The 12045-nt window shown below is 42.6% G+C and overlaps 1 protein-coding gene across 1 annotated transcript in view; it reads right to left on the bottom strand.

Annotated features, from left to right (window-relative positions):
• Nucleotides 1-11455, bottom strand: part of LOC109928175 (annexin A7) — a 50047-nt gene extending 38592 nt beyond the window's left edge. The window contains 4 exon segments of the mRNA XM_048616257.1: nucleotide 1; nucleotides 4-88; nucleotides 2155-2238; nucleotides 11370-11455. The exon segment at nucleotide 1 is cut by the window's left edge and continues 335 nt beyond it. Coding sequence (XP_048472214.1) covers nucleotide 1; nucleotides 4-88; nucleotides 2155-2190 — 122 coding nt within the window. The 5' untranslated portion in view covers nucleotides 2191-2238; nucleotides 11370-11455.
• Between the last annotated feature and the right edge of the window lie 590 nt (nucleotides 11456-12045).

Consider the following 12045-nt stretch of genomic DNA (forward strand, 5'->3'; position numbering starts at 1 on the left):
CAGCACCAGGTGGATAGGCACCCCCAGCAGCACCAGGGTAAGGGTACTGTCCCCCAGCTTGCGGATAGCCAGACTGTCCACCCGACTGCTGAAATAGAAAGGAGAGCCACAGTCAGTTATGCAACAAAATGTTATTCATTTCAATCAATGAGTGAGGAACATGAGTGACAATTTTAGTTACGTTATTAGGTTTAAGCAAGGTACCCACATACATGTGCGATGGAGCCAATTACATTATCTCAGCCAAATTCAACTGAGACCAAGAACTAAAACTGGGGACTCCTTTGTCAAAAAAAATCTCAGATGACCCAAAGAGAAGCCCATTTTCCCTGCTTTCATCATGAGGTTATGGATCCATCCAAATAGAATGCCCACACAGTTCCTCCCATTGCAGAATCCAGTTCATTCCTAGATACCTCCTCTGTTCTATTTGGGTGTTCATCCTTGGTGCTGATCGTTCCAATAGCAGTCCTAAATTTGCCTTTCCTTTAAACACAGCTCTGGTCATTTCCTTAGAGTTTAATTTGTATATTGTCAATAAGAATTGTCAACAGCTTGTTCAAGGAATTGCCAAAGGAAACGACGTGAAGCTATAAAAAGTACAGCAGAGATTAAGCCCGACCTTGTCATTAACCAGGAAGATCAGAAACTGCAGAAAAGCAAATTTGAAATTTTTTTGTCCCTTCGCTGATTCCTGCCTAATCACCAGAAGCTGTTAAAAGTCACCTGGTCAAAGTCCAATGGACACAAGAACTCCCAAAGGAACCTCTTGTGGTGCAGTGGTAGTGTCCCTACCCCAGGAGTGAGACACTTGGGTCCAAGTCCCATCTGTCCAGTGGTGTGTAATAACGAATCTGAACAGGTTGATTATAGAGTCATAGAGTTTTATAGCATGGAAACAGACCCTTCAGTCTAACTCATCCATGCCAACCAGATTGCCCAAACTGATCTAGTCCCATTTGCCAGCATTTGGCCCACAAAAACTCAAAACCCTTCCTATTCATGTACCCATCCGGATGCCTTTTAAACTGTTGTAATTCTACCAGCCTCCACCTTTCTCTGGCAGCTCATTCCATACAAGCACCATCCTCTGCATGTCCCTTTTAAATCTTTCCCCCCTCACCTTAAACCTATGCCCTCTGGTTTTGGACTCCCCTACCCTGGAAAAAAGACCTTGGCTATTCACCCTATCCATGCCAGTCCTGATTTTATAAACCTCTATAAGATCACCGCTCAGCCTCCGATGCTCCAGGGAAAATAGTTCCAGCCTATTCTGCTTCTTCCTATAGCTCAGACCCTGCAATCCCAGCAACATCCTTGTAAATCTTTTCTGAACCATTTCAAGTTTCACAACATCCTTCCTATAACAGGGAGACCAGAACTGAATACAGTATTCTAAAAGTGGCCTAATCAATGATCAGAAAAATAGATTAATAATAAAAAAAAGGTACCGTTCTGCACAGAATCAGATTTAACCTTGGTTTTACGTTCAGCCTAACAGTAACTTAGTGACAATAGAGACAGGCAGGATGTACAAACAGCATTACACCCAATCTCACCAGTTTCCACATGGCAGGGGGTTCACTTAAAACTGTTCTCAGTGAATCTCAGTTTATACAGCAAAAGGGTTTCAGAGTTTGCCTAATTCTGTCTCCAGCCTCCATTTGTTGACAAAACAAACCACTGGCAAGGAAAGGAATGCTATCATGGGATCTTCTAGTGTGTGTGGCTCAATCTGAGAAGGGGAAACCATTCCCACGGTGCAAGAGAATTCAAGCAGCAGATCTCAGTTCCTGCGATCAGTAAATCCCACTTCTAAAAGATTCCACAATTATTTTTCCCTGAAATTCTTCATTCTCCTATCATCTCAATCCTTCAGTATATTCTACCTTATTCTTCTATTTGTAGAAGCACTGCAAAGGATCAAAAGTTGGAAAATAAGTTTTAAAAATAAATCCACAGCAAAACACATAACACCATGAAGAAGTCCAACACCTTCTGGTTGATTAGGAGCTCATGTGTTTAAAATGCTTTACTCGTAAACACAAATGAGACCAGTTATCAAAGATGTCTTATTTTCTGAAGACCTGAACAAATAATACAAATGTACTTGTGAAGTCACCGTAATGAGCAGTGTATAGCAATGCAACTTACAGGATAGCCGGATGAGGGGTAACCAGGATACGACATTCTGCAAGACGAGACAGACCAAGGTATCTAGTGAAAAATCCACAGCTTCTGAAAGCACAAACAAGAAATGGTCATAGCCTTACTACAGTTAATTCATTTGGTTGATACAGAATATAAAAGTAATGTCTTTAATGTGTATCAAAATGGCTTTCTTGGCTTTATGAGGTTTTACAGTAGGTGTAATATAAAAATAGTCAAGTTAAACTAAAATCTAACCATCTGGGCCAATATACACTATTTAGACAAAAATATATAACTAATTAGTGCTATCTACAAAGTAATATATTTCCATGTGTTGTAAATAAATGTGATCAAACGATATGAGGCCTCTTCTGGAGTACTGTGTGTAGTTCTGGTTGTCCTGCTATAGGAAGGATATTATTAAATTGGAGAGGGTTCAGAAAAGATTCACCAGAGTATTGCCAGGAATGGAGGGTTTAAGTTATAAGGAGAGGATGGGATCTTTTTCACTGATGCAGAGGAGGTTGAGCGGTGACCTTATAGAGGTTAATAAGGTCATGAGGGGCACAGATAAGGTGAATAGCAAAGGTCTTTTCCCTAGGTGAGAGAGTTCAAAACTAGGGGGTTACTTTTTAAGGTGACAGGAGAAAATTTTAAAAAAGACACGAGGGGTAAGTTTTGCACAGAGAGCGATTAGCATGTGGAATGAATTTCCAGAGGAAGTGGTGGCTGCAGGTACAGTTACAACATTTAAAAGACATTTGGATAAGTACGTGAATAGGAAAGTTTGGAGGGATATGGCCGAATGCAGGCAAATGGGACTAGTTTAGTTTGGGAACATGGTTGGCATTAACTAGCTGGACTGAAGGGTCTGTTTCCATGCTGTATGACTGTAAAACTTTTGACAGTGAGCCACATAATGCGATTTTAGGATGGACGCCAAAGTCTTGGTCAAAGAGGGAGATGGGGAGGAAAGAGTGGAATTCGCAAGGGATTTCCACAAGGCAGAAACATAGGACAAATTAAACCTGAGTTCCCCAGATGACAACACAGTTAGAGAAAAATGAAGCAGCAAAATAGCACTTACAACAGATGTCAGGTTTATGAAACAAGAATAAATCATGCCAGACATAGAAAGTTCAGAGGGGAAATAAAAGAAAGGGAAGCAAAGAGGACAGTGAAATGATTATTACCAACTAACATCAAAGGGAATCAAAAAGCTTTATAGGAGCATATAAGTAAAAGGAGCACTAGATCAATTAAGTCTTAAAAAAAGGGAAAAAGCAAGGTGCGAAGAGTTGCTATTGCAGAGAGATAGTGAGGACACAAACTTAATGACCTTATGCTGCGCAGTAACCATTTTATGGTTCTGGTGCAACGTTTCAGAACAATACTACTAAACAAAACTGCACAGCTTGGTCAAAAAGGTCAGTTTTAAGGAGCATCGCAAGGAATCAAAAGGTGGAAGACAATGGAGACATTTAAGGAGGAAATTTCAGAGCTTTCATTCTGGGCAGAAGATACAAATGCTAATGGTGAACTGAAATTAACTGTGGATAGATCAGAGACCGGGTTTAGAGGAACACAGTCAGCACGTTAGCACAAGAATATTTAGGGAAGATTGAGTCATGGAGCAATTTGAATGCAACGTTGCAAATTTTAAGCACGTAGGTGTTCCTTTGAGCCATTGTATGAGGCCCCAAGATTCTGTATGAGTTGCTCCCGGGAACTGGTTCATGGCCCCAAAAGCAGAAAGTGAATAAGTGTATGGAAGATTAGGGTTAAAATATTTGAGGAGTTTTGGTCAACTGTTGGTGTCTGCACCTGGAGGAGAAATTAATAATGTAAATGTATTGTTAAGTAAAAGATATAGCCCAAACGCAGGTATATGGTGTTAGGCCACAGATCAGCCACGATCTCATTAAACGATGGAACAGGCCCGAGGGACTGGATGGCATACTTCTGTTCCTATCTCCTATACTGAAAAAGTGTTGCATAGCCAGTTGCCAAACTAAGGGACTTCAGTTTACCTTTAATGGATGTGGAATGTGAATGTCACTGGCAAGTTCACAAATTGTCACCCACAAACAACATATCTTCAACTGAGAAGCCATTTCAGACAGCAGTTAACAGTCAACCACGTTTCTGTGGGTCACAGTAGGCTGATTTGGCTGAGGATAGCAGATTGTCTTTCATGGCTTTAGTGACCTAGATGCGTTTTTATAACATTGGATGATAATTGTCTGGGCACCATTACAGAGACTGGCTTTCAATTCCAGATTTATGAATTGCATCTACATTCCACCAGCTGCTGTGATAGGAATTGAACCTGTGCTCCCAGAGGATGGGCCACTGGATTACCACTATGTGAAATTACCACTATGCTACCATCTAGCTACTTCAGGTGCATTCCAATGTTAACCGTTAATATTTACAGGCCAGACCAGGTTTCCGTCCTTCAGGGAACTGCTTGAATTTTTGTAGTAATTCAATAGTTCGAATTCAGGTTTTTATTTTCAAAAATTCCAATTCTCAAATTAACATGGAGTAACACTGACTGATCAATAGACCAAAACCATATATTGCAGACTAACAATGAATGAGTTCAACCGGTGACAGGTGGACCAACCAGAGCCCAGGCATAAACTGTGAAGTGAGAAGGAAAGCAGACCACTCCCAGCCCCAACTAAAACACACTACCGGGCATGCAATATACAAACTGCGCATCGACATATTGCACACAGAAACTTAAGCGCCTCTTACAAAGAGCGGATTTGCTTTCACAAATCTCACCCAAAGCTTCTCAAAAGTCATATTAATGCAAGAGGTGTAGATTAGACTGGGAAAATGTGTGTATTTATATTGCACTACATGTCTGGGTTGAGTACTGTTTTGAGCTGAAATTTCTTCGAACTAAATATTGGCTATTGTCTTTGGGTCTAGCAGCAAACATTGTTCAGACATTACACCTCCATCCTCCTCCCTGTTGGAGGGTGAATGGGACCCTTCATAACTTTGGTGCTGTTTCCAAACCTTACAACCTCAATAAAATTACTGTCATCCAAAACTTTGCTGCACGTGTCCTAAATCGCTTCAAGTCCCATTCTCCTTTTATTTTATGCTTGCTAACCTGAATTGGCACCTGGTTAAGCAACATGTGAATTCTAAAATTCTTGTCCCTGTTTCAAGTCGCTCCAAGGCCTCAACTCCGTCTCTGTAATTCTGTCCAGTCCTATAGGTTGTCGAAATATCTGGGCTTTTCCAATTCTGACAAAATTGCTCCCACCACTAGCAGCCATGCCTTCAGTCGGCTAGGTCCCAAATTCTGGAATTTCCTCTCAATGTCTTTCTTCTAGTCTTTGGAAGAATAATAAACTGAACTCAAAACATTAACTCTGTTTCTCTCTCCACAAATGCTACCAAACCCAAGTTTCTCCAGCATTTTCTGCCTTCATTTCAGCTCTCCAGCAATTTTAGTATTTTGGTTTTAGCTACCCATTAAACATTAAGTGTCAATAGTTAGATTCTCCGCTGAAGGTGGTCATTGCCAGGTAAGTGTCTGCTGTAAATGTTACTTGCCACTTATCAGCCTAATCCTGAATGTTATGCCAGTTTTTCTGCAAATGGACATAAATTATTCATGGTTTTGAACATTATGCAGTCATCAGCAAACATAATTTCTGACCTTATAATGGACAGAAGGTCATTATCAAAGCAACTGAAGATGGTTGGACACTAGGGGAGAAAATCCTACACTGATGTCTTGGAACGGAGACGATTAAGCTCCAACAACCACGTCTATCTTTCTTTCTTTTAGGTATGAGGTCCAGCGATAGATTTTCACCTCAAATTCCTTTGACTACAGTTTTGCTAGGGATCCTCGATGCCACACTTGTTCAAATGGACAGTCACTCTCATTTCATTTTGTTTTCAGCTCTTTGGTGAAACAGACTGATAGGGCACGAATTGGCCACATTGAATTTGTCATGCTTTTTGTGGACAGGAAGTACCTAAGAAATTTTACACATTGCTGGTGCTGTGCTTGTATTGGAACAGTTTGGCTTGCATTGTCCATTGTCTTTAAGCATTTCTTCATTTCATTGTGGAGTGCACTGAATTGGCTGAAGACTGAAATCTGTGGACATGGACATCAAATTTAAGTCCATGATTTATATATGTTACTTAACCTGATTAATTAAGGGACAGATCAGCCACACAGGAGTCCCATCATGCCCATGTCAACTTAGAGAACCAGTCAGTGGTTGCCACCCCTTCCTCAAATCTATATTTCTATTTCAAGTATTTATCAAGTTTCCTTCTGAAACTTACAACTGAATCATGTTCCTGTGTAAAGATTGCCATGTGGGTATGGAGTTAACTTTCAGGGCAAATAGTTTCTCTACAATTAATCTACTGGGAGCATTTATTAAATCTCCCCTTCACCACCTCCTATCCAAGAACAATCAGCTGATCCAGACTCTCCACACAGTCGCCATTCTCAGCACTCTTTCACGTGGAAGCAAGTTGGGTGATATTTAACACCATTGTAGTTAGTTTAATATTTATTAAAAACCCCATCCAAAAGTCTCATATTCTGAGCTGTGTAATGATCAGGAAAAGTACTGGAGATTAAAGATCTGTCACTGGTAGTACTTGTGGTGGAACCAATTTGAGGGGAAGAGGATTAAATGTGTTCCACAAAAAAGATACAGAAGCTTAATAGCATCAGCATGACATCCATTACCAATCACATACCGCAATTGTTATTTAGTGACGGAGGTAAAAAGATTAACGTGACTTTGGTTCTCTTGAAGGGCAATTATTCCTTGTTAAAGATTCCAAAGAATGTTAGCCGCTGAAGACTTCAGAGAATTACAAGCCAGAAAAATCTCCCAAATAAATTAGTTGAAATGTAAAATAAGAAAGAATCATAAAATCCCTACAGTGTGGAGGCAGGCCTTTTGAGTCACTGAGTCCACACTGACCCACCCCCTACCCTATCCCTGTAACCCTGCGGTTCTCATGGCTAATCCACCTAACCTACCCATCCCTGGACACTACGGCAATTTGGCACGGCCAATCCACCTTACCCACACATCTTTTGGACAGCGGGAGGAAACCCCCAACACAGACAAGGGAGGAACACGCAAACTCCACACAGTCACCCGAGGATGGAATTGAGCTTGGGTATCTGGCTCTGTCAGGCGGCACTAACCACTGAGCCACTGTGCTGCCCTAAAAAAAAACCTCACAAAGTCCAGTTGGCTGCAAGTCTGACTCCTGCTCTTTGTTGTGTTGGCTGGTCTTAGCTGCGACAGCAGTTGGAATGCTAGAGTCAGCTCTTGTAGTGGGCTCCTCTCCCCAGTCATGGTTCTTCCTGCTCCATGTCTGGTCACCCCACTATCACTTGTTTGGCAGGACTGACTTCAGGTTCAGCTAATGGGCCTTCAGACAACCTGGCAATGTTCACACCAGAACAGCAAACTAGAAACTTGGTTGATATCAGAAAGACATTAAAGGTTGGCCTCAGTGTAGAAAATAACAGCTAACATTAAAATCCTTCGTTTTTAATTGCAAATCAGACTTAAAACTTGTGCAACTTGTATATACCCAGTTACAGTGCATTTTAATTAGTGTCAAATATGAAGCGTGAACCTAATTAAACTACTGAAGTCATTCAAACTTGGTGTGGCATATAAAAATAGATTTTAACAGTTTTGCCATTGCCTATGCTTTGCACATACAACTGGATTCAATACACTCTCCAAACAAGGCACTTGCACTCCTTTATCCCCTAACACTACATTGGGCGTGCCAACCTAGATGCACAAGTCTCTACTCAATCCACAATTTTCTGAATGAAGAGCAAAATTCACAATTGTTCTTAACATTCCTAAAACAATGACACTGTCAGAACACATTCCAAGAAGAACATTCCACTGTTACAAAACTACCTATTAACTCACATCAAAAGCCAGCCAATGAACAAAAAAATCAATTCTCAGCAGAAACTAAGATTAAGCCAGGGCACTGGGTGGGGCAATGAGTCACAGAATCAAAACTGTTACGGGGAGAGCCATCCATTTGGTTCATTACATCTGTGCCAGTTTTCGAAATGAGCATCATGAATCAGTTCCAGCCTTCCATCCTTTTCAGGTAAGCCTGTACATTGTTTGTGTAGAAACAATCATCTAATGCTGTCTTATTGCTTTAATTGAAAATTCCTTCAAGATTTCCAGGCAATGCATTCCAGACCTAGACCATAATCAGAGTTTTTTTTCCCCACAAACAGCATTTCAACTTTTGCAAAACATTTCAAGTCTTTGCCCTCTTATTCTTGATCCTTTCACGAACAGGAAAATGCTCTCCCTGTTTACTGAGTACAGCTTCCTCATGATTTTGAAAACTTGAATCAAATCAGCTCTGTCCATCCAAGTTGGATAGCCCCAATTTATCTCAACTAGCATCATAACTGAAGCGTCTCCATTCCTGGAATCATTGTCATAAAACTCTTTTGAACTCCCTTCACCACCTTCCTAAAGTGTGGCACCCAGCACGGTACACAATGCTCCAGGTGACATACACCCAACCTCTCAGAGAAGTTCAGCACAACCTCCCTGCTCTCATAGATAAGACACAGTCTATCAGCTGACAGGTCTCAGTTCGAACCAGACAGATGGAATAAATGTGGCTGAAGCACTGCTGTCTGTGAACACTACATGAGCTCCATCTTAACCCAAGTTTAGGTCGGCGCAGACCATAGCTCTGAACCAAATCTTTAATCAGCGACTGGAATATGGCTTCATCATACTAGTGTAGTCTACTGAGACTGGAGCTAAGGCAGGATGAAGGGAACTTCCTGAACCTGAGGAGCTGTGTTTCGGGTTATAGATTGAGGGCTGTTGTTGCCTGTTTTATCTGTCAATCTTACAGGTACTTCTGGTTTGGAAGCACTTCATTGGGTCTGGGTAAACTGCAGCTCCATGTTCAGTCAGGTGATTCAGGACAATTAACGTTGGCAGGATAGCAAACACGGGAGACATCAGAATCCCATCAATCACACTCTCAGAAAACGTCTACATTTAGACATCAGCTAAAAGAGGTCATGCAAGAGGATGTTTGCTAGATAGACTCCCAAATTTCTCCCTCACCAACTAGAAGTCCATGTGGTTTCAGAGCCGATAGAGAAAAGAAAGATAACTTTATTCTGATGTAAAATTCAGAATGAATCTCTATTCAGAATCCAAAATAACCAAAACTTATTTTTTAAACACAAAGATTAGGTTCCGCATTTGGGCCGAGTTTTGGTGCTGCCTAAACATAACACTTGCAGGAGCTTCATTAACAGTGTGATTGCATAGTTGTTTCAGGTTTGGGGAAGTGGGAGAGTTCAAAGGGGAGCAGGTGGGAGAGTTCAAAGGGGAGCAGGTGGGAGATGAGGGGGCCAGGACAAAGAGGGATCCCTGGAAACCATGGGCAATCCACCTACTTGCACTTCGATGGACGCAGACACAGGAAGAACGTGGAAACTCCACACAGACAGTTGCCCGAGGGTGGAATTGAACCCAGGTCCCTGGTGCTGTGAGGCAGCAATGATAACCACTGAGCCATCGTGCCACCCACAAAATGCTAAACCAGCATTCTGCTGTTCAGTAAAGCAGATGTTAAAGATCCACAATCATTCCATAGGCAAAGGCCATTTGACCATTTTACCTGGGCAAGCTCTTTGAGCAATCTAAACATTCTCCTGCTCTTACTGCCAGCCCTACAAATTTCTCCTATAAATTTCTCCTATAAATTAACTATCCAATTTATTTTGAAAGATACATTTCAACCATTGTTCCAAGCAGTGTGTTCTCAGTCATAACTCATTGCATTAAAAGAAATCTAATCTACTCCTTTGGTGCTTTTTGCCAGTTATCTTAAATTGGACTCCTCTTGGTTATCAATTCTTTTATGTACCATCCCTTAGTGTTATTACTGTCTTGAATCCTGACCAATGTTGCTCCCTTATACACTTGCAAAGCAGATTAACTGGTCTTAACCAGTACTTGTGTGATTTGGCAATATACAAAATACCAACTAAGTTTGTTGACATAACAAACATCAGTAGACTTCAAAAATAATTCACTGAAATTGAGGCATTTTGAGATGGTTCTGAATAATAGCCCTGCAATCTTTTCCCAGCAAGAGTGGAGAACAGGCTCTTTGAGCAGAGGGGTGCAATTCAAAGATGTACCACATCAGAGATTGACAGGCCCATGAGCACAATGTTTACAAACTGAGTAGTAATTCCTGACCTGCCATACATTTATGGCAACCAGCTTTCACAAATTTGTCCAAAAATTGACATTACCAGACAATATTATAACATCTGCACACTCAATGTCATCACCTGATTTTGTTCTAATGCCATTGACTCAGAGGTTTGATGTGGGTTCAGCAAATCACAACATGCACTAACTGCACCCCCACCCCCAAATCTGTCCCATTCCAGAACCCAGTAGGCCTTAGCACCCTGAGCCAAACCCAGATATAAAAAGATTAGACTACTTTACTCCTGACACACTTGTGAAACAACACCACATGAACTATTCGACCAGATCCTGACCAGCCAATGATAGCCACTGTCAGTTAAATATTATAACCAGTGGTGAAGTGTCATAGTTACTGACAAGTTACCTGCAGCAATTATAATAACCAACAACCACCACAATCTGTACTTGTTAATGTAACCAATACTGGAATGAGCAACGCCCAGCACTAGTCAGTGTTAAAAAGAGCCTGAGGCCGTATAGCCCGGAATCCAGGCTGGGCCTCGGCTCCTCACAACAGCCCTGACCCCTCCAAGGCCTCGAATGCACGTTAATACAGTCTTGGATGTGTAAGGGATACCCTTAGTTTGTTTGGTTACAGTCACACTCCAGCGCTTGTTTGTTTCCTTGATATGCTACTAAGCAGAACCGAACTGCTTTTCTAACTATGTCAATATTCATAAGATTTGTTTTTTTATGAATAAAGCATATTTTTGAAATAAATTACAGCAGCACTGGACCCCTCCCAAAAGGCTATAATCATGGTCCAAACCGGGGACCGGTCTGTAACATCAAGCCCCGACTGTACCCTTCCTCTTCCCCCCCCCGTCTTAGGGTTATAGTCCGCTCTGTTCACCTCTCCCTCTATCCACCCTACCCCAATCTCCCTCTCCCCACTGTTACCTCTTCTGCTCCGGTTCAGGCACCAACTCCAACTCGAAGGCCCACGGGTTCTCGGCCAATCACAGGCAGCGATGCTTGGTTTCAGCCAATAGACACTGGGGATATCCCTAGGCCAATCACAGTCGGCTGATTGGGATGCAGAGACCAACCAGAGACAAGACAGCGCAGGCCTAGGGGCCAATAGGCACAGGGAATCCCCAAATGAACCAATCACAGCCCGGTTCCGCTAAGGCCGCAGCTAATCAGTGTCGTGGCGGGCCGCGCCCTCAGACACACGCTGGAACCACCCTTTCCCCACTTCCACTTCCCTATCACCCCCAAACCCCTCCCCCATCGCCCCAACTTACCCCCCCACACTGCTCCCCATCACCCCCACTTACCGTCCACACTGCTCCACCCTGCCCCCCTTCACACCGCTCCCCCATCAACCCCACTTACCAATCACACTGCTCCCCATCACCCACACCCATACTACTCCCCATCTCCCCCACCTACACTGCACCCCATCACCCTCACTCACTGCTTCTCATCACCTCCACTCGCCAAGGTACCTCCCCCCATCACCGCCACTCCCCCCCAACACTGCTTCCCATCAGCCCCCCACACTGCTCCGCATCACCCTCACTCCCGTCCAACACTGCTCCCCATCACCCCCACACACTGCTCCCCATCACCC

The sequence above is a fragment of the Rhincodon typus genome, chromosome 34, assembly GCF_021869965.1.
Source record: "Rhincodon typus isolate 14 chromosome 34, sRhiTyp1.1, whole genome shotgun sequence".
NCBI lineage: Eukaryota > Metazoa > Chordata > Chondrichthyes > Orectolobiformes > Rhincodontidae > Rhincodon > Rhincodon typus.